Source organism: Calidris pugnax, unplaced genomic scaffold, assembly GCF_001431845.1.
Source record: "Calidris pugnax isolate Ruff unplaced genomic scaffold, ASM143184v1 scaffold219, whole genome shotgun sequence".
NCBI classification, from domain to species: domain Eukaryota; kingdom Metazoa; phylum Chordata; class Aves; order Charadriiformes; family Scolopacidae; genus Calidris; species Calidris pugnax.
In genome coordinates this window covers 9,393,781-9,417,583 of record NW_015094507.1, presented here as the reverse complement: position 1 = coordinate 9,417,583, position 23,803 = coordinate 9,393,781, and the positions used below count along the sequence as shown (strand labels likewise).

The 23,803-nt window shown below is 38.6% G+C and overlaps 1 protein-coding gene across 2 annotated transcripts in view; it reads right to left on the bottom strand.

Moving 5' to 3' along the window:
• PDSS2 (prenyl (decaprenyl) diphosphate synthase, subunit 2) overlaps positions 1–23,803 on the bottom strand; it is a 118,592-nt gene that overhangs the window by 5,503 nt on the left and 89,286 nt on the right. For both annotated transcript variants that reach the window (XM_014964743.1, XM_014964744.1), the window contains 4 exons: positions 21,680–21,754; positions 12,892–13,065; positions 11,334–11,465; positions 5,600–5,635 (listed from right to left, as the gene is read on the bottom strand). In XM_014964743.1, coding sequence (XP_014820229.1) covers positions 5,600–5,635; positions 11,334–11,465; positions 12,892–13,065; positions 21,680–21,754 — 417 coding nt within the window. The remainder of the gene's footprint in view (positions 1–5,599; positions 5,636–11,333; positions 11,466–12,891; positions 13,066–21,679; positions 21,755–23,803) is intronic.

Below are 23,803 nucleotides of genomic sequence, written 5' to 3'. Positions count from 1 at the left end.
AAAGGTACCAAGGATCTGAAAAATCACTGCCTGGGTTTTGGTTATTTAAATTCAGCTTAAAGAACTGTCTTGCAATAGTGCAGCCAAGTTAAGACTCGGGTGGGAAGTGATGCTCCCCCCAACACACCAACACTGTTTTCCTTCAGCACCTTCTGTCTTCCTCAATCTATTCAGGTATTGACCAGGCTTGACAGCTTTGCCTGATACACATGAAGCTCAGAACCACAAAGTTTTATGTCTGAGGGTTGCTCTATGAATCTAAGAAAAAGCAACAAGAACATCATTATCTTCACAGTCTGGGGGAAAAAAAAAAAAGATGCCTGGCTGGGCACTGAGAACAGAGCACGTCAAAAGCCTTGCTCCATTCAGCTATTCCATCTGCACTAAGCCCAGCCTCATCCATTTGACCTTATTTGCATTTCTTCTCACTCCCTAGTTTTTGGCTGGAAGGAGGGATGGCTCTGATCAAGAGTTACAGAAAGAGCAAAAGAAAAAAATATATATAAAGGAGGGAGGCACTGAGGGCTTCTCATTCTGAATGCTTTGAATACCCACAGGAGGACAAACTGCTGAGAGACTGGGCTCTATTTCTCCAGCTCCCTCCTTCCCTTCTGGTCACTCCCATCTCTTCAGACACCTTACAGCAGCAAACCAACAGGAGGAGAAAGGGACGCTTTCTGAGCCCTTCCAACTTTAAGGCTGCTTTCCACTATCTCTCTCTGCACCCACAAGCTCCAGGCACCTCCCTGCAAATAAATGGTAAGAAGCCATTGATTGTTCCTTGAAGACTGCCTCTTGGAAAAGAGATTGCTCACTGGAAAGGAGAGTTTTATATCAGCATCTTAGTTTCAAGCTTCCATTTCCTGTCCTTCAGGAGACAACCATAAGCACCAAATAGTTGGAGCTGGGACACGTTCCACTCAACCCTCTGAAGTTTGCTGGGCTAAGAACCAAAAACCAGAACAGCAACCACTTTCTATGAGAAGGGGGATCTAAGTTCAAGACTTTGGTCTGAGGATTGCTTCCATCTCTCACGTTAAAAGCTATACTCTTTTGGGAAGACCACGTTCAATAAACACTGATGTTTTAGACTGATGAAACGTTACCTTGAAAGTTACCGACATGTTTCACAGCTGGTACATCAACTTTGTCAATTTTTTTCTCTGTTTTTTTTTAAGTACCTTGGAATGCATCAGCATTTGCTCTCACAGTATTTGTGGCTGGATACAGGGTTATGCTCTTCCTTCTCAAAATAGGATGGACAATCATGTAAATGCATCACTTCATAATGTCATAAGATAAATTTATTTTTTAAAAAATCTTTGTTGGCTGTATGTGTAGAATGATACACCACTTGAAATCTTAGCAGTAAATGTATTTATTGAATACTTTCATCAAAACTTTTTCTATACAAAAGGTAAAGATATGTGTCTTTAGAGGGCATAAACACCCTGCAGAAACTTCCATTAGTAGTACTACTCATCTGACAAACAGAAAAAATTCTCTTCTTCCTTAAACTCAAACCCACCCTATCTAGGAAGAGACCAAATCTTGACAGAGTCACCCCCAGCTCCAGAGGAAAGGGAATGTTGCTACTCCAGCTGCTACGCAGCTCTTGTAATTCTTTTGGCAAAGATTACTGCAAGACATCCTGAGACACTGACTGATTGTACAGACCCTTTAATATTTTAGAAGAGACACCAACTCCTCCTCCTTAATGCCTTTCCATGTCTTTCACAATGAACTTAACAAGGCCCACTAGCTTTTAAATTGAAACAACGGTAGTTAAGTGATGTCTTTCAACCAAAAAGTATGACTTTCTTAAATCACATTAATGCAAATAGTGATTTATTTCATTGTCATCTTAGTATATACAAGCAATTAACTTGTTATTTATGTTAAAAGATGTAATAGTAGTTTGCTTTAATGAAACAAAAGCTGTGCTGGATTCTCACCTCAAAGAAGCCATGGAAAATACCCACTGATTAAAAACAAAGATGCAACTGATTATTGGTACTGGATGTACACTTTTGATAATTCAGATATTGTCAATTCCAACAGAGGAGCAAATCGCTCCTTCTGAATGGTTTTGGCTGCTTTTGTAATATTACTAACACAGCTAAAAAAACCCTATATTCGTTAAATCACTGACCATTCTGTTTGTTTTTTTTGGTTTTGTTTTTGTTTTTTTTTAAATGTATGTAACAAAAGGAACTAATGGCAGTGGCTGCTCCAAAACAAGCAAGACAAATTTTCCTGGAAAACCACCACAGGTCATCAGCATCTACAAGCACCAATCCTCTGTTTTTAACTCTTTGCTGCATTTCAGGAGCAAGAGAGCGAACAGTCTATGGGCCTGTGGTCAAACGACAAATCTCAAGATGAGTCTCTGGCATTTGAGCAAGGAGAACTGCAGGGACTGCTGTTGTTTACACCACGGGACTGGAAAGCAGCTCTGCAGAGAGCGCTGGAGCAGGAGGGATGCAGTAAGGGAGGCAGACAGTGGTGAGCAGTAGCATACTCATTGGCTGCAAAATACAGGATTTATTTCTTTGTTTAGCCCTATCTTATAATTTTTCTAGAGCTCTGGCCAGAAAACAAGAATTATTCCTAGCTTCTGTCAGTAGTTGTGCTTTTGTTACACTCATTTAACAAGTCTGTACAATGCCAAGCACCATTAAGGCCTCGACTTCAGTGGAGAGTTTTTAATCAGTATTATAAAATAGTAACAAATAAATAGAGAATCTCACTTTGTTGGTTTTGAATGGCATAGTGATGAAAAGTAGACGTAAAATGGATAACAGCTTTTGAAAAAGTCTTATATTTTTGCCCAAATCCCCCACACAAATGAAGGTGACAGGAAAGTCGCTGTCTCTTTCAATGACACACATGAATTTTGTCCCTGCCATATATTGGTACTTTCTCTTTTGTTATCTGAGAAACACCACTACCACAGAGCTGAAACCTCTTTTTCATCTCTGGAAGAGACTTTCAAACACCACAATGATGGATCAATAATTTGTCTGGATGCGGTGTGATGGTGTAGAAAAAAAAGAAAAGAGTGAAACATTCAGATACTAATGTGAGAAAATACATTCAGAAACACAGACCTTAAAATAAGCCTTTTGTGGTATCAAAGTCCTTCAGATAAAAAGATTGAGAAAAGCTGGGAGAAAAAAAAAACTAAAAAATTTTGCAGAACACAGTGACCTTATTGACATGACAGTCTCAGACCTAATTAAATTAATAGAAAGTTTTTCACCTCTATATTTATTCTGAATTTACTAGTACCATCTTGATATTTTTTTGTCAGTGAAAAACATCAGGGATAGCATTTTAATATAACATGCATCAAAAGAACAATTCAAAATTCTTCAGCAATCTCAAAATTGAAATAAAATAAGACCTCTGCCTTTTAAGGAGCCATGTTAAATGGGTGGATCTCAAATTCTCAGATTTACCTTTATATATTATTTTAATTAAAAGCCACAAGTCAAATATTCTTAATCAGGCTAAACAACTAACAATTTTTGTATACAAATATTTATGAATTCAACTGAAGTAACAACATTTTTATCTCAATTAAGTGGCACACTGAAGTTCATAATAAAAATTAAGAGAACAAAAATAATACAAATTTTCAGAGGTTCTACAGCTAGTTTTGGTGACCTTCACTTTTACAAAATTAAAGAGGAGATGTTTCAGAGACTCAATGAGAAGCAAGCCCCAAAATTTGACCAGGAATGTTAAAATAATTCTAGTAACTGAACAGAAAAATGAGAGGGGACCTTGACGCTGGAAAGAAAAGATTGAGCAAATATGCAAAATCCTGACTCCAGTGGTATAGAAATAAAGTCTACACAGCAAAGGGCAAAAACCAAAATACTAATTTGTACTGCACAACATACCTTCTAATTGGCTGTGTGTGTGTACTGGCCAAGCTACTGTGGCAAGATGAGGTACAGGTTACTGCATGGATGTAACTAATGACCACTTTTATTTTAAATCAAGAAACATAAAAAAGGAGGGACGTGACATCACAGTCTTGAGACCAACTTCTACAAAACCTCAAAGCTGATTATAGTTTGAGCTCACAAAAACCATGGAGAATTTTTCACTATCATTACTAAACTCATAATATCTGTGCTTATGTAAGAGATGACTACTGGGAGCTAGTAAAATTACATGCTTCCTGGCTGAAGACAATTGCGCAAAATACAACACTTGAAGAAGGGCTTTTCCCCTTCCTTTCCTTTTATTCAAGTGTCCAAGTTGGCTAGGAACAATCTAAGTTTTTCAATTTAATCAGAAGGATCCAAAACATGATATATTTCAAGTCAAAATACAAAATACACTGATAAATATTTAATTCATTAAAACAATTTTAGTTTTTTTTCCTTTTTTTTTTAAATTATGGAAATTATGTTGGGAAGATCACAATTGTAACAATTAAAAACATAAATTATGAAAGCAAGCCTAACTTAAACATTCACAGAAGTGTCTCATACTCAGACATATTTGAAGAAGAAAATTAGTGCTCTCAGCAGTGATTTAGAAAGGCACAGCTGTAGCAGTTTCTTCTATTGTAGAAAAAGCAAAAAGCACAATGATTTTAAACAGCAAGCTAAGGTTGAGATCTTTTTTATAGGAAGGACAGAGAGCTTTTTTAAAATAATCCAAATTACAAATTTCTTAATATAACTAAATTATAATAAAAAAGGTTGACCTGTACCTGTGTGTTAGTCTTATGTACTAGCAGCAATCAGTTATAGCTGTAACATTCTTCAGGCCCCAGTTCAAGAAGCAATTCTCAATCGTGCGTGTAGCTCAATATTTTATATATTTTATATATTGAGTGTTTCCAGTGGGAAACACTGATGCTAGAGATAACTAACTGGTGCCTCATGATCTACTCAGAACAAGACTCAGAACAAGTCAGGCTCGAGCTCAGTGAGCGAGTTGGGGACACCACCTCATCTTTTTTCTCCACCACAAGAAAGCTGTGCCCCAGTAGTTAATTGGGGAACCTTCTCAGCCATCTCCTGAAGCTCTCTAAGGTGTCCCAGCTACTTTCAGTAGATAAACTAGTAGTTCAGGTCTGCCTTTACTATAGACAGTCCCAGTATCAAATGCAGTGGTGACTTAGCTAAAAGCTGTAATGGGGCCTGGAAGAAACACAAATTACTATTAAACATGTGTGTGCCTATTTTTTTTAATAGATGGCATGGCATTAAGGTGAGATTAAAAATACAACAGTATATTTTATCAATATAGAGAGACCATGGATAGGAGCTAACCTGCAAATGACTGTGGAAAAAGAAGACAGCAAAAGCCGTAAGAAGTCTGGTTTCAAAACCAAGTTTGGGGAAGTAAATGGGATAAATAATGGGAAAAATTATTATTAAATAGCTACATTTGATACTTACAGTACAGCTGACTATTACTGGCTTTTTAACATCAAGAAATTGCACAAGCCATGTATGCACAAATTGTAACTTAATTGTAATAAGGAAGTTTCTCTCAACTGTCAAGAATATCCTTAAAAACATTACAAGAAAACATTAAAAGTAATAAGCAGATTTAAATGTAATTTACCAACCTTCTTGTAGTCCATTATATTTCCTTTTCCTTGTGCCTTAAAGAGAAAGAGAGATTTTATGTAAGACATTACATACTGCAAATTAGACTTGCAAGAATAGAGAGTGCAACTAGAAGAGTTACTACTTTAAACATAGCCAACTTTCTTTAGGAAAATGATATGGAAAAATCTAAAATACAACCAAATGTGTTACCAGCTTATACATCATGGTTCTGGTTCAGGTAAGAGCTGCAGATACTCAATGTAATTTTTAGTTAGATTTGTAGTTAAACATTTGTTGAGTTCAAAATGATTTTGTGTCAAGAAATCTTGCTGTTTCATTAATTAATCTCTCCCATGAGATTCTGAAATAAACTATAATTCATATCAGCAATAACAGGATTTAATTTCTTAAAAAGAGAACTCTCCCTGTATCTATAGTGATTTGCACTCAGTTAATAGTCTAGAGCTCTCAAAAGCAGATGTCAGGACCATGTCAGCGCTATTAGACCTAGGCTAGACATGCTAATTGTGCTTTTGGGTTAGAATTGTATTTAAGTACACAGCATCAGCCTTTACTTAAGCAGCAGATATGTACAACCTATGACTCCTAACACATTCAGAAAGAAGTATGAATACATTTTAAATTTCTTTTTGCCCAGATGCAGAAAGTACATAGACCAAATTCCTCAATTTTGTCACAGGGTGATACAGAAGAGAAGATGCCTCTGTCTTTCTCACCCAGCAGCAGTGCTCTGCCAGACCCAAAACCTTCCTGCTTAACCAACCTGAGGCCCTTTCCTCAGGTCAAACCTAACTGTATCATTATCACCTCCTCCAAATCTAGCTCTTCTCTTCTCAAAAAAACCTCTGCTGTTTCTTTTCCTCTAGCCTCCACAAGGGAAGCCCACAAACCTCAGTTCTTCTGTAACATGTCTCCTCTTAGGATGCAGATTAGGACCACTACCTCTCTGCAACTTCTGTGGGGACTTCAGGGAGCAGCCTAGAGGAGCAGCCCAACTGGCATAAGAAGAGCTGAGGCCTGCACTGAAGAGGAATGAACACTATGTGGCAAGCAAATCTTTGAAGAGATATTGCCAAGATGGCACAGATTTGGAAAATAAATTAATTTTGGTATGGGAAGAAAAATAAAATAAAGAACCAATGAGAGACTAAGCAAGCAGAACAGGAAAGAAAACAGTAGATAACAAAACTGATTTCACTGAAGGAGAAAGGAGACTGATCCACAAAACCTCTTTACTACTCTCTTTAAACTTCTTCAGAGTCAGCTCTTCTGGAATGCATATTAAGAAAACAGCCTGATAGCATTTGGGAGCAGCATAACCACTGCCAATAACTGCTTCCTTATTTGTGTAATCCCATCTCTTTGGTTTGCCAACTTTTATACATACCGGTTGGATCTTACGGCTTCTTCAAGATAAATCTAGTAGTTATATTGTATATCAGAACGTACCAGAAATATGTTCTTTAACAAATGGTTGCCTATACGCAGATTCACACTGCAGCGGAGAATTTGCCAACATGTTTGAGGAAGATGCTTTTTAGCCTCAGCAATAGCGGGAGAGGTGTGCTCAGCGTGCCTCCTCCCGCATGTGATACACATTACAAACAGCAAGCATATTTTTTCATGCTCTGTTCCTCTCAAGCATTCAAGTCAATGGCAGTTGTGCTTCTCCAAGCAGCAACTTTATCTCATCTGTTTCCTAAGCCTTCTTTACTACAACTGCACCTTTGCTTTTTTCCTTTCTTTTTATCCTCACAGTACTTTGGCTCTTCGACTGTTACTGACACTGATTTCAGACACAGATATTTTTTTTTTTGCCTTTTCCTTTTACATCAGGCTTCTGCATCTGGATTAGTTTCCTGAAAGCTTTTGAGCCTGATTTACAAAAGGTACACACTCTTGTCAAACTCTGATAATGCTTGGGGCTGGGGAGCTCAGCCTCTGGATGTGGGGTCTCCAGGCCCTCAAAGAAAAGCAGCTGCTTGCCTGCATATTAGAGACATTAATGGCCAGCTCAGCCCAGCCCTCCTCCCGAACATCAAAGCTCATCACGTGCCAGTAACAAGGCATAATTATACCATGACACTCTTTATTTATAAATAAGGTTGTGTGATACCAATGCACCTTGCCAGCAAGAAGGACCCCTGAATCCCCCATGAAATTATTCAAAATGCAACTGATAAGCAGACCACAAGTGGATGGTTAAAGACAATGTTTTTTGGAGCAGGTTTTCAGGATGTTTTCCAAGACTTACTTTTCTTTCTCAGATGAGGATGGTCCCTTTTGCGTGTCTTAAAACCTAGATTGAGAAATGCTTGATAAAGCATTTGATAAGTGCTTTGCTTCCAGTCCTGCTGGTTCTGAGAAGGCTCAGAAAGATACGGTGAAAGCTGCATGGATTTCTCTGGCCTAGATGAGATGGTTCTAGTTTCTGACTTATTCCTTTTTAAAATTACAGATGTTATGAGCTAAGACAGATTTTAGGCCTGTTCTTGAGGGATGCCACCTAATTTCTTCACTCAAACTTTGATCTTTCATACCCCACTGCTTAAATGTTGGATGCCTGAAGGCAGAGACTTTTTGCTCTTACCCAGTGAGAGGCATCTCTAAGTGGCTAAGTGTGACCAACTCTTCTGTCTCTTGACCCTTATGATCCTCCATCCTATAATCCTGGATTACCTGCTAAATTTTAAGAATACAGGGCTTTCCAAAAGGTCAGTGGGCCTGCATTCAGTAACCATTGCAACACTTTGCCTGAAGAAGAGCATTTAAGCACTTTTTTTGTGTGTCTGTCTGCCACAGTATTTCCTAGGCACCATTTCAGACTTGAGTGGTTTGGTTTTTTTTTTTCCTAAACTTTTCAGTACTCTACTCAGGCCTATACTGCTTTTAAAATAGACACTTGACCAAATAGTTAATTGGGCATTTTAATTTTAAATTCACAAAGGTGGCAGGTGTTGGCATTGAGGTCAGTGAGAACAGGAGAAACTTGAGTCTTTATGGATTATTCATTCATGTATGCGTGTGTATATACATATATCTCCATGTATACACACACATATACATACCTACAGATTTTTTTCCCCCTGTGACAAGGCTTCCCCCTATACACATCCCAAGTCCCTTTTAAGGCAGTCTCTAAATTTCATCAAATCAGAACTTAATCTTCTCAAAACACACCTATTTACTGTTGATGCAACCTCCTGCACCTGGATATCTGACGTGTTTTGCTCTTTCCAAATGAAAGGTGCTGCCTTTAATCCACCACATGAATGCTTACATGGGCAAACAAGTGAAAGGAGAGAGTCAAATTACTCAGCAGTAACTACAGGTCCATAATGTGATTTCCATACACCTAGTCATAACTCAGCTACTAAGAAAAATTCCACCTGCCAGGGGGCGAGTGCACCATGCGTGCTTTGCCTATTTAAACCCTACAGATGACATTGCACAAGAGGGTGGCTTATGAGCATCCTCTTACTAGTCCTGCCAACACAAGAAAGCCTCTGGTTTGAGTGCTTGGCCTATCTTGAATGTCACATAGTGAACGTGACTATGGATGACATCTCAAAGAGCTTGTAGTTAATGAAAGGCAATTTTCCATTCTAAATCAACACAAGCCAAGAAAGGCTCCTGGGCTTGGATTCCACTTTGTATTTAGCTAAAGTAGTAGGTAGTAGTTAGTAGATACTTTTGCATAGTGAATACTGCCCCCACCCTCCTTTTTTTTTTTTTTTTTCTTTTTTTTTTTCCCTTCCTTTGCAATAACTGTGAGCAGAGTAAATAAGTCCATTTTGATTTATCCACAAAGTACTAAAAGGAACTTTTATCTCTTCCTCTGTGTTTCCTGACAGTTTTTAAATTCAATGTAATGAAATCTCCCTTCAGACATTAATCACCCGCTATAAAGCTCAAGAACCTCACCAGTTAAAAAAAAAAAGAAAAAGAAAAACATGTTCTTTCCTCACTGCAATCTGCAAATCCGTTGTTAGAGCACATTTCCTTAACAACAGAAATTTTGCTCTGGCTTTGAAACGTCAGTTCTTGCTTGCAGCGTGACTGACCCCCCACCCTCCGCAGCGTGGCTCTGACCAGGAAGCCTTGTCCTCGCTGAGCGGAGGAGACCACAGGCCAGGGCTTTCCAAACCCACCTTTTCTACTGTAAGCACTAAGAACGATGCACATACTCCTCCTCTTAAGAGCTGGCTTGAGATCAGTAGTTTACTCCCAATAGGTCAATGAACAGCTGTCAAATATGTAGTGCAACTCAGCAACAACTGCAATTTGGATCCTGATGGATGAGTTAATAACTTTCATGTAGGTTTTCCTCCCCCCCCCCCCCTTTTTTTTTTTTTTTTTTCCTTCTTTTTTTCCCTTCCTTTCAGTGAGAACTGCTTCACTGCTTCCACAATGCTCATTTTTGGTAGGGGAATCAGCAAGCAGACAGACGGCACTCCTGGAGCCCCGCAATCTCCTCTAGATTCTGCAGATGGGAAATTGTTTCAAAGCTTTTATAAACTGTGCTGTGGTAATACCATTATTCTCCAACTGCAATCATCCAAGTCCATTTATATTCAACTCACATACGAGCCTTGTGTTGAGATCATAGAATTCCAAAATTCCTTGTCACACGTTATAAACTACCAGCCCCTAATTTCAAAATGACAAAAGGTTTGCTTCCCTTTAAGATCCCTCAACTCCATACCACTGTAAGGTAGCAGATTCTGCATATACTTCCCAAAATTTCACTGCTGAAGAGACTATGCCTCTTGCTTGAGATATGCAAAGGCCAGCTGCAACCTGGTCTTGTGCAACCACGCACAACCAGGCAGAGGCTCAGACTCCACACCCTCTGCCCAAGAGTCCTGCTTTCAAACCAGCAAGGAAATGAGCCACCAGCAAGCACATCTTCAATGAATACACTTGCACAGAGCCAGCTTCTTATTGAAGGCAGCAGCCTTTCTACTGAAGACTCTGTGTAACGCCAGCAGGAATTTCCAAATGGTACTCATCACAGCTGTTTAGACAGGCAAAACATGTCCAACTGATGCAGGATCGCAACAGAATGCTTAATTTTGGCCGGTTTTGGTGTTTGTCCCCCTCCGTCTTATACAGTTATCTCTTTGTGTTTCAACAGCACCCAGGAAGCTATTCACAGATCTGAACCCTGCTGTGCTACATGGTAAGTAGAACAGATCTACACCACACAGCTATATTATTTATACTGCCCCCTCATCTAAGAGTTGAAGACAGCTGAATCAAGAGAATTGAGAATAAGGACATCGACCAGCTAGATCTCACAAATATTGTTTAGTGGTCAGGAAGTCAAGTTCCCCAGACCTTTTCCTCCCGTCCAAAATTACTGCTCCCAGAGCCAAGTCGGCAGGAGGAAATGTGTGGCTACCTTTCAACTACTGTAACGCAAAGTTCTCTGCTTTAAGTTGTCAGTGAAAGTAGCTTTAAGAACACAAGTTCCCACAGAGGAACAGACATGCTCCATGCAAACAGATCTGCTTGTTACACTGACACACACAAGTCTGACAGAGCTCGACTGTCAGGTCCCTAGATTTGCCCCTCTTGAAAGCCCAAAAGAGAGAGATGTTAAGTATTGGACAGCATTGGTAACCTCTACATTGTCTGTTGTTAGTATCTCTTTGCAATTGAAAGTATAGACAGGAAGAGAGATATAAATGGCAGAACTACGAAATTCTAAACAGTGCTTTAATTTACCTCTCTGATCTGTTTAATCCATGCCTCCCTCCCAAGGAATTCCTGATGCAGGACTGCAGGAGCAGAATTCAAACTGAAGGCCGTGGTGTCACTAGAACTTTCTTTAACAAATGGCTGAAGGTCCGAATGTAGCTGAAAGAGAAGAACATCTTTCTTCAGTTCCCAGGAACGGTCTATACATATCCATTCACTCACCAAATCAAGGTCCATACCCTGATCTTATACCTACTTTGCCATGTTCTGCTTTGACACTTGTATTTTGGTTGCACTTTTTCAAGTTTGGGGGAGGGAGAGGAAGAGGCAGAAAGTTGTGGTAAAGAGAAGCATGTAGAGGATCTGCAAAGAAATGCATAAAGGACAGCTTGCAGAGTTGGGCAAGGGATGGGACACAGCCAGGTAGGCAATTTTTGAGTGGCAGGAAGCAGAAAAAATATAAAGGGAAGAATGATCCAGTCTTTGGTGGGAAGAATATCAGTTTTTCATCTGTGATGGGTAATACATTCTACTTTTCAGTACCCGAGAAAGCTGATGCAGTATGACCCTCTTTCTGACAAAGGAAATGTTACATTGCTAGGAGCTTTCTAGGAAAATGACATAATCATTTCTACACAACTATATGTCAATGATGAATGTATTAATATTAAAGCATACACAAAATCTTAAGGCTATAGTCTGCACTAGAAGCAATTTACTGGTGGAGGCATACCTACTAATAGCATACAGTGGCATTTCCATGGCAGTAAAGCTGTGCTTTATAAAACCACTTCCCTCTCCTGGAGGAACTAGAAACTGTCTAAACCAACACAGCTGAAGTGGATGAGAGGTCTGTCTGCCAGCCTCAAGCTACGTCTATCCTTGCAAGTTGTGCAATACAGTAGGAGCAGACCTTTAGGGCAAAACTAGAGTGCTGAGGACATGAGTGCCACACTGTGTTTTCCTTTGGACTAACAAAGTCTTCTAATGGAGATCAGAAGCCTTCTCTGGGAAATCCTACTGCTGCAGAGGTGCAGGTTGCTTCGGTCTGCATTTGGTGACTTCCTTCCTTAGCCCCAACCATCTCCCCTGGAAGTTACCTCCACTGCAGGTTATTCAGAAGGGAACGTATGAAGGCTCTTAAGCCACCACAGCTCATGCCTCAGCCTCGTGGGCTGCTGCAGGCAGTTAAGCCTCTCAGTACAAACCTCTGCATGGTGGCAGCTCAGACCCAACTCATGCTTTCTCCTGAAACTCCTGTTACTGGGACAGTGGCTTCAGGAAGAAGGTAGGAGCACAAAAGGTAACGTTTTAAGTTGCTACAGAGAGATGCATTAGAGGGATGTTAACAGAGCCCTGAATGAAATAAGCTACGTTGCCAGAATTGTGATTTTGCCAGCTCAGAAGCACTGTTCATACCAGCAGTTTCTGCAAAGATCTTCACACAGGGCAGCAAATCTCTCAGCACCACTGACCTGCCGACAAAAGCCTACAGCACAGTGGCAGTACACGACAGAGCTCAAGAGCAACATATCTTACCAGTCATTCTGTTTTTAAGATCCCAGAACGAAAGGAAAAGGTGTACCTTGTGACTCATAGACATGTGCTTTCCATACTGAAATGCCATGTCCTGAATCTCAGCGCTGTGCTTTGCTAGCTCCATCGCAGCCTGGCAGCTCTTTGCCAGCAAGGCACTGTGTGACAGGAAAACCTGCTCCTTCCACGTAGATATGCCGATATCGTCTGTAAGAGAGTTCTCCTGAAAATGAAACAAAGGCTAACATGAAAACACCGAAATTGCAGCTGTGCCAGCTCCCAGACATGCGGTGGCGATAACACGGTGACACATGGGGAGTAACAAAACTCTGGGTGCCACAGTACCAAATAAAGAAGGGCATTCTTTTGGGGATAAGTAGAGAAAAGTATCAGAATAAATAGTATTAGGCAAATAGTATTAGTAAGTAGGCAGCTTCAAACAACGCTTTCATTTTCTGATCAAAAAGAACAATGCAAAATATGTGGAGCTATCAACAGATTCAACATAGATCCTTTTCTTAATGACTGTATTATTACACTGAACATTAACAGCTGACTCTGTTCCTCATGAGGGACTGGGGAGAAAGTAAAAGAAAAAAATATACCCCCCCCCCCAAGAAGGGAGTACATCTGCACTTCAGCCCCTTGCCAGTTAGCAAGATCCCAACAATCCCAAACAAACTTGAGAAGTCCCTGCAATTTCTCCTTTGCAATCAAGAAAAAAATAATTACAAAAGGTACTAAAAATGCTTATAGAACTGCACTGGAGAGATGAAGGGCTGTGATGGAGGATTTGTACCTCTTCCACCCTCACATGAAAGACGGGGAATGACTGAAAGTATTAAAAAATAAATAAATAATGCTGTAATTTAGAAATGTCAATACTAACTTTCCCAGGGGACTGACAGAGATCCCAGTGTTGCCTCTAGTGAACTTTATCACCTTGACTGTAAGGTCAGAAATGCTCAACGTTCTCAAAATCCTTTGTATTCAAAATATTAGTTTGGATTACTTTCCACAAAGTGTTTTAATTAACACAAATCCACTCCTTTCCCTCCAACTCCAAAGTGAACTGCAGCTCCTTTGGCTCACAAGATGTCAATATGCCACTATTTTACTAACTGGCCTTCAAAGCTAGACATGACTTTGTAACCTTTCTCACATACACATATTATTGTCACACCTTTAGGTAATCTCTAAAGAGGAAAAAAAAAGAAAAACCAAAAAAGACCATAGTTGTTTTCGCTTAGAAAAAACTAAAATCAGTAATGAGAAGCCACAGAAAAAAAAAATCAAGCATATAAACGTTAAAAAGTTTGTAATTCCTTAGTTTAGCCAAATCTGTAGTATAAATTACACCAAAAGGTATTCTTTATTTATTCAAAAAAACCCCACCTCTTATATAACAAACCTTTTCCCCCAAAGTGACGTCAATTAAATTACTTCGAAACGAGCAAGAAGAAATTCTGTGTGACCCTATAGTTTTCTAGCAAGGTATTATCTGTCATGAAATCGGTAACAAATGAAATAGAATCCATCCGTTCAGCTCTAATTTTCCTCCCTTATGGATATCACCCAGAAGTGCTGCGTTACAAGGGAGAGGATAATTTGAGACTAATGGAAAAAGTAGGAGAATTCTGCAATGCCAAGTAACACAGAGCTGTATCAAAATGCCTTTGCTTTCAGACATACTATTAACTTATACAAGGGAAATGAAGAACAGAGAAACCACATGTTTGCTATTATGCATATGATAACTTACATAGTCAAGCCTAAACTTTCCTTGTGTTTCATTTTACTGTAGTATTTTTGTTTTAATATCTTAACTCAGCCCAGAGCATGTGCAAATTCCCATGACTGGCAAAATGTCAAAATGAGCATTTAATTCAAGTAGTTTCCTATATATCAAGTCTTTTTTTTTTTTTTCCCCACTCAGATATAGATCAATTTATTTTAAATTTAAAATCAGGAGCTCTTGGAAGACGCAACACAATCTTTTCCTTAACAACCAATCTGCTCAGCGAAAAAACAGTATTTACTAAAATTTGCTGGATGATATTGAAAATTGGCAGTGATTTTTATAATTATTTGTTTTAAAGCCAACCAAGACAAAAATATTCTAGAAAGGTACCCTGAAACAAATTATGAAGTTAAAAAAATCTTTCAGAAGACCCATAAATTGAAAATGTTTGCTTGCTGGAGCCTTTGAGCAGTAACAGAAACGCAGACATTATCAAATATCAACTGCAGGAACTGAAGAAGCTTAAATGGTCACTAAACTTAATGTATACAAGGAAATAAATTCTATGATTTGTTACAAAAATATATTCTTCTTATAAAAGTTTAAATTTCATCACAGGATCGAAAATGATGGTACAACAAGTTACTCTCCACTACACAAACAGCATGCAGGAGCTTCAAGCATCTAAAATTGACATTTAACTTCAAAAAAAATTGACAAAGATTTGAGACATATTTGAGGTTATGGTACTGAACTCTTAAGAATATAGGTATTGTGAATCTCTGGGTTACAGAAAGAAGCCAGTTGTAAAAAGGCACTGCACTCATATGGATGTGCTTTAGCATATGAGCTTGAAAGCCAAGATCTAGCTGATTTTAATCACACATCATCTTATGGCCACAGACCCCTAAAGCTTCTGCTGTTTCAGATGGCAGAGGCAGACACAACTTTTCTTCAGCAAACTTTTTCAACAATTCAAAAGCCATTTTTTCCCAAACTTAACTTTCATGTTATATACAAACTGTCCACCAACCACACTGGATTCTTACAAGAAGGGTACATATGACAAGATCTAAACACGATTTTAAAACAAGACGAATAATGGAACTAGTTGTAGATTGCAAAGTCTGAAATCTGACATCAAGAGAGCACTTATTTTTAGAGAAATTGTCACTTTTTTGCAAGCTTTGTTTTGTTTTGTCAGCAGTGGATATTTAAAAGGATAAATATAAAAGTGGATATTAGTTGGGCAAGAAGTCTCCTAAAAGCTTTTCATATAAAAGCGTTTTTAAACTCAAATTAATTCTAGCTTTAATTGACAGTCATCAGGCATTCGATTAACTAACGCCTATGGAGTGACCTCATTCACAAGTTCTGTCACCAAGAGATAGGTCCAAATCACAACCAACCCTGATACTGTCTGGGCAGCAGCAGATGGATGAAGAGAGCTGAACCCCTCATCATCCTTGGAAGAAAGCAGCCAACTCCAGATACAGTTTGGATAATGTCAGCATGGCAGTACAGGCAAAACATCCAAATCCAGCTCTGTCGATCATCATTTCCTATGGGAAATTAAGAACAGTTGAGGGTGCTTCCATTTTACTAATGGCAAGGTCGGTTACTGTTTTGTTAGAAAGAAATTGGCTAGTTGAGATTTTTCTTGATAAGCTACTTCCATAATTTAAATTGGGTTTGAAACAATCATCTCAGGCAACAGGAAACAAAAAACCTTTAGAAAATAAAATTGCAGGACAAAACATGTAATCATAACCATTAGGAAGGGCAGCTCTCAGTGATGGTAACAAGGATCCCCACTACAGAAGTGGGGATATTATAATAACTCAGTTTGATTTGTCACACCAAGAAGATGTTTACAGGTAGTTCAGCTGAAAACATATTAAGGAAAACACGAATGAAAACTGTGTCATAAAGTGCACAAAATCATTTGCAAAACCACGAAGGAGCAGAAATCAGAAACTTTTCACTGTAAAACTTCAGCTATAGTTTGTAAGGGAGCCGTTATTTTATTTCCATGCCACGGCAGCTCTTTCTTAGCCACCTGCTGTTGCACAAAGTGATCGAAAAGTGTGAACCACTTATGTCAAACTTTAGTTCAGTTCTCCATGGGCAAATAATGCACAGAAACACAGAGAAATATTTTTAAATAGCATTTTAAAGTTTTAAATTAGGTAGATCAAGAACTCACATTTTACATAAATAAAATCCAATGCAACTACAAATCTCTCCACCAGTAGCTAAATATCTTGCACATGGTTCACATAAGCCTTCAACAGATGTATTTCTGCTTGCTGAACATGACAGGGCATGTTTTATTGGTCTATTAATTCATGTCTTCACTGCTTTTGAAGGAACAGGGGGTCTGCAAATGGGTCAGTAAAACATGCCACCGACTACCTAATACTTTTATTGTAATACTGTAAAAGAAGGAACACAAGATTATAAAAAAGTTTGAAAAATTATAATAAATTTAAATATCTCTCCACATCTGTTACTTTTAAATCTCTCTGGAAAAGCTTAGTATTTAAAAGAACAAAAGCAGTAAACAAATAGCATTGGCCTTCTCTCTAGCTATGTGCTTTTTTTTCCCCTCTGACACATTTACCCACTCTTTTCACAGATGCTCTTTACTCAAATTCCATATTTTATTCTTCCCTTTTGTCTTGCAACAGAAACATTTGTTTAAAAAAAAAAAAGTGACAGCTCTGACTCTGCTGCCCTGCTAAAAGGTTGCTTACATGACCCAAAATACATTTTATTTACCTCCTATAGTGAAATTTATAAGCAAATCCTTTACTTATAACAGACTCATAGAAGTCTAGTTGTAGGACACATGCAGTATCCAATACATTACTCCTCAAAGCAGGACTGGTGACTAAACATTAAACAAGAATTTTTATAACTCACTGCATATAGCCTGTATTTTGCTGGAAAAAAACCCAGTTATTTTCACTTAAAAACCTGATATTGTTCTAAAATAAATACCTGTTAATTCACTATTTGGTACAATGAGTATTTGCCAATAAAGTATTTCTTTTTTCAACTTGTTTTACATATTAGTTATACACAATTTTCCCACAATTGCATTGAAAATTTCAAAAATACCTAACAGCTCTTCGAGCCATCAGTGGAACATGTTGGAAATGGTCTCATCTTCCATAACAGTCCCATTCTGACACTAAAAATGAGTTTTGGTAATGTACATTTAGCATCAGCTAGATATTCTGGAGGTAAGGACAAAAACAGCCCAGGGCTGCTTCCTGTGAAAATCCACAATACTTCAAGATTACAAGAACGGTCTGGCAGGTAAAGCACAAGAACCAACACGCTCAAGTCCTGCTCTTGATTCTGTTATTTGTCCTTGAGCTTCCCTGTATCTCTCATCCCAGTGAACTGACAGGGATGTTACAGCATTCTTCATTAATATTTGCTAAATGATCTGGGATATTAAGATAGAAGGTTTCTAATAGTGCAACAGTATTCTGTGAGTTAGCAAAGGTTTTAGAAGCTTTCAGTCTCCTAAAAGTACGACTATCATGACCGAGGACCAGATCAGACAGCTTTCATCTTTGCACTCACTGAAGGCACCATTTTTTAAACCCAAATTAGACCTAGACTTTATGAAGAAAGACAGGAACTGGGAAGCATATCCTTCACTTACAAGAGTTTTGAGTTGCGAGGGGATTTAGCACACAAGGCTGCAAAGGTTTATCACATCACCCCTTTCTGCTCCAGCTTACAGTCCAAAATATTAGCTTAAGCCACTAATGCAAAGTCTTAAACCACAGCAGCTATTTGCTGCTTTGAACGTGAGTGGCAGCCCTAACCTTCAGGCTGTCTTTGCAACCAAAGCCTACACTTTGTAGTTTGGACTGTCACTTCAAATAAAGATGAAAAGTTAAATATTATCTTTATTTTCTCCATTTCACACAGATCTAATGAATCACTATGCAGACAAGATGAAGAATGACCAAACAGAACACACTAAAATGGGATGGCTGGAGGATTGCATGAGGTTTTACGGAGAAAAAAAAATGTGGTAATGAGAGCCGTCAAATAATTATATCCATTATATGTCTTCAGGAGTAAATAAGGTCAGTCTTGTTAGGTCAAATGATTCTTTCAATTTTCCTACTGGGTCATACAAATGAAGCAAACTGAAATTTTTTTTGGGGTAAACATGAACTTAGGGTCTCAGAGGAGAAAGGTGAGTTCTTCAGAGTTATTTTTGTCTAAAGTAAAAGATAAAACCATCTAGGTAGACATCAAAGCAACTTGCTGCTAAATTAGTCTATTTGCTGGTACTGAGGAGCTTTATAACATCTGCATTAAAGACATTTAACATATGAAGTACAGTTTTTCTGGCTTAAAAAGGGAAAAAACAAGAAAAAGTGAGAAGATATCCCTCTGCTTTTCCTAACTTAAGACATTCCCAGCAATGAAAATGCCATTACTAACATCCCGATGCCCTACTCTTAAAAAGAAATAAAGTGTGACATTTGAGATTTAGTTGCAGAGTTGATTAAAGCATTTGTGTTACCTCTAGGAAACATAGTTCACATTTTTGTTTCAGTCAAATTGCAATTAGGGATGGAGGCAAGAGGCAGAAAGGATACAAATAAAACAGACCAACAACTGACCTGGTCCATTTGGCATTCTTTGCTAAAGAGGTGTTAGGGACACAAATGGGACACTGGCTCAGAAGAATAGTGTGAGGAAAGCAGCAGGGATGTGTCTCATGCCACAGCATGGAGCCAAATTTGTCAGAGGACAAGATAAAAAAATAATAATTAAAGTAGATCCCACACTTGTTTGTTCCAGGTCTCATCAGAAGCCACGCACCACCCATTGAAAGGACTAAACTTCAGACACTGTCATGTATTTTTCAGTATCTATTATGCCACTGTACTAATCGTATTTTGAGTTAACTGGGTTCCTCTTAGGAAGGGTATACTGTACTTTCAACTCTCCTTTGACAAAAAGAGGCACTGAAGCAAAGTAAGTATTTGCTATTTGTAATTGGGCCAGGGAAGCGTAAACACTGCGCAGCTGTGCTCAGTTTATCTCACACTACCCTTGCAACCTACACATGTGGAGTGCTTCAGTATTGCAACAGAAAATAAACAGAAAAAGAAAGATCAAGAAAGATTAAGACCTTCTGCAGTGGCAGGAACCCAAAAAAGTCCACAACATCTCTCATTTATGCAGCAGCCATAGTTAAAATAAAATGCAGTTTCATTGCTGAGATGAACTTGTAGAGCTTTTCTTCTACACACAAAAGAGTAGGTGTTTAAAATGTGATACTTTGGGGATCTACCTTACCTGTATTTAGAAACCTGCTTGAGTATAAAAAAAAAATAAATTTAAGCATTCTTTGCAAAAGTTTCAAAGATGTCATCTATTTTTAGCATCTAACCCTAAACACAGTACTCGGGAGCAGCCCCAAAGGCTGCAGTCTGTTTATCCACGGGTTAAACTCATCAGGTGCAGAAGGATGGCCAAGTGCCCAACATGGCATCGCTGCCACCCGGGGTCCCTCCCCACGAGGTGCCAGAGGACATCTCTGCCATGCTGCCCAGCGAGCCCGTGGCCCCAGGCATCTCCTGAGCCTGCCCTTATCTCTTTCCTGCTGGAGGCTCTCACTTCCTCCAGGGGAGAGCTCAGCTCATCAGCATGATCCCTCCCTGCCTCACTGGTTTCAATCTAAATGAAAGGGATAAGCTTCAGTGAGGTTAGTTTTAGGAACATCTTTGCTGCTGCAGAGCAGGATAGACAGACACCAACCCGCAGAGCCACTGGGTGCAGTGGGACTGGCCACAGTTAGCTGATGGCTCATCCACAGCTTGACACTCACTGCTTGCCCACCGCGGTTTGGCTGGTGTGGGGCCATCAGTGCAGGTATCTCCTGTAGCAATAACCCATGCCATCAGGGCTTCCACCAAGGTATTAATGTTGCTACGTATTACAACATGGCAATAGTAAGCCAGAGCTGCAGTCTAAATACATAACAAATACAAATGAATTCATGTGCTTCTGCAACCTTCAAGCTATTTCGCCTACTGAATATTACAATTCAGGTCTCCAAGGCAAACTAGGCACATGACATTATGTCCCTGTAAGTAAATCTACCTACCTCAGTGGATTTCAAGATAGATATTCACATATACACACCGCTCATCATTGCCATAACAGTGAAAACTTGCTATCATAAAGCCTGTAGAGGTCATGGCAACTTTAAATTATCAATTTTTTGCATGTGCTAAGATACTGTCATAGTAAATGAATGAAAGAATTCTTTTTTGCTCCAACACTCTCCCCAAGCAAGCCTACTTCAAGAAGTGTCTCTACAAGTTTCCTTAAATACTCCAGTAAAGACAAAAATATCTAGATCTAAATTTGACCGATTTTCATCACAATTCTTGCCAAACAATAGCACAGTACATCTGTAATTTCCCCTGAAGAAATACAAGACTATTTTATGTGGAACGCTGGCAGCCACTGCCTTTGCCCACGCCGACTCCTCCAACGTGTGCACGGGGACTTCTGGTGGAGAAGAACACAGTTCTTCTCCACCCACCCCACCCACTGCTGCAGGACAAAACTCATGTTTATACTGTCAAATGGTGAACACTCAGAAGGAGAAAGGACCTGATCTAAGTTCGGGATGAAGCATTCTGTAAACACCTTTAGGCTTGGAAATGAGAGATTTAACATGAAAATGTTAATGATGTTGACAACATTGTAATAAATGCCTTTAACAGAGCCCCGACTAGAAACCTCTGGAAGTGTTTGGAAAGCCCATAGCAAGACAAGTCTAGAGCTCCCGGTAATGACATGTGATATCATTTTATTAAGCACTCACAGAAATAAAATAGTCCCTCCTTGAGCATTTCTAGCAATTTCCATCAGAGTTCACAGGTGTCATAACGATGTTACTGCTGACACCCACTAGGACCGCTGCTAATTCTCTTCCTCCCCCTCCCTCCTTTTAAACAGATGAGAAAGTCATCACATTTATTGTAGTCACACACTAATACCACCAAACTTCTTGGGTATGTCAAACTACTGAAATTCTTACCTCAGATGATTTTGAGTTTTCATAATATATGCCTTGAACTAAGTCGCCAATAGCACTTGAAATGAGCTCCACAACCTGTAAAAGAAAAGGAGAAAAAGCCTTACACATTTATTACCAAATTTACTAACAAAGCTACTGCCGGATTTCCAGAGAGATAAATGATCATAAATCTCCCTGCAGAAAGTTAGTTGTGAAAGACGACAGGATTTACTGGGATATACCCTGCACAAGCACGAGCCTGCCTCTCCACTAAAACCTCTACTACAGTAACTCTTCTATCAAAGTTTTAAGTTAATATAAATGAAAAAACAAGACTTTTTTTTCCTAAAGTGTGAACTATGGAGTGTATTCTCACAAGGACGTTCACAGAACTAATAAATCCCAGCTCATGAATATGAGACAGTACCTCATCTGGGCTTTGTTTTGTTTTGTTTTTTTCCTGCCAAGTAAATACCTCACAATACCTCTCAATGGGAGCTGTTAAAATTCTAATCTTCATGGCTAATACAGAAAAGTCAGAATCCATAGAAAGGTAACCTTTCAAATGTGATCATTTGGTATTCGGGTGCCCTGGGAATGCACTGTGGATGTATTTAGTGCATGGCCTGAGGCTCAGCTGTACCACATACACTGAAAGTCTGCAACACGGGAATGTTTAAATCAGATTTATCAATCTGTATTATCTTCAGGGTTCAGACTTTTTATTTTATTCAAGCAAAGCCTAAAAATCTGAACTTGATCCAGAATGTAAAACAAGCAGTCCACGGTCTCCCTGGAACTACTGTACAATTTAAAGTCGTGCACACGAACTGTCTTAATTGGAACAAAATACTCGGATTTATTGCAAAATTAAATACAGGCATTTCAAATAAGCACACCTTAAGGCTACCCCTTTAGTTGCTCACAAAGTTTTAATTTCTTGAATGTTTAATTTCCTATGCATATGAGTCTATATCTGATCCCTCTTTATGCTTCCTACAATTCAACACAGTTCTTATTGAATTAAAAGATTTAGTTTCAATTTTTATCATTCTTGTAACTGAAGACAAGAAGTCAAATGATAAAACCCCTGACAGAAAGATACTTTAACATTTAGGCATACTTTATTTGATAATAAAAACACATTTGTATGCTAGTTTTGAGTACTAGCAGAAAGGTTGTATTTTTTTTTTAAACACTGTTTCATATACATATTCATATACACAGAGCAAGTGCTAACTTTAGAAATGGTGCTGATTAAAAGTCATGTTTTTTCTTGCAATGCATATGGGTTAATTTGCAAGACCTATAAAAACAGCCAAAAAAAAAAAAAAAAAAAAAAAAAAAAAAAAAAAAAAAAAAAAAAAAAAAAAAAAAAAAAAAAAAAAAAGAAAAATCACGTTGCCCTTTAGGAAACTAGATACCAAAGAAATATTGTAGCAATAAGAGCTGCAGAGGAACTGAAAGGACAATGATCCTACAGTGTTACCAGATGTGTTGAGTTATTTAAGTGGGGAACAGAGAAAATGAGGGGCTTTTTTTTTTCCACTCCCCCCCTCCCCTTTTTTTTTTTTTTTTAGGTAGGTATCAGATAAGCCCTATTCCTAAATCCAGGAGGATTGAGTATCGCCAATAGGTCTATGAAAGTCTGTAACTAAATGCCCAGGATCAGATTGTATTACAGTTTATACAAGCAACATCCCAAGATTCTTCTGATGGCTAGGACACATAATACAGATCAATCACTCACTAAAAAATGTTATGGTTTGTGAAATGGCCTGAGCTCAGAGACCTACACTGGTAATACGAAGAGGAATTTACAAAGACACTGAGTCCTACTCTAAATGTCAAAGTGATAGTATGAACTTTTAACAATGCATCTGGCTCTGGATAACTAGACCTTTTCCTCTCTCGCCTGAAACTCTAGACTGAGCAGGACCCTGTTTTGGGGTTTCTTTTTTCCATCTCTCCTCTCTCTTTTTAGTGCAACTCTACTCTCAAAGGCAATTTTAACTGACTTAAAACAATCTTGGTGAAACATTTGTGAACAATTGTACCTCTTCCTCCTATAGTTTATAAAACATCTTAGGAGAATTACATATCCACTGTTTAGAAGAATCCACACACTAAATACCATTAGGCCTT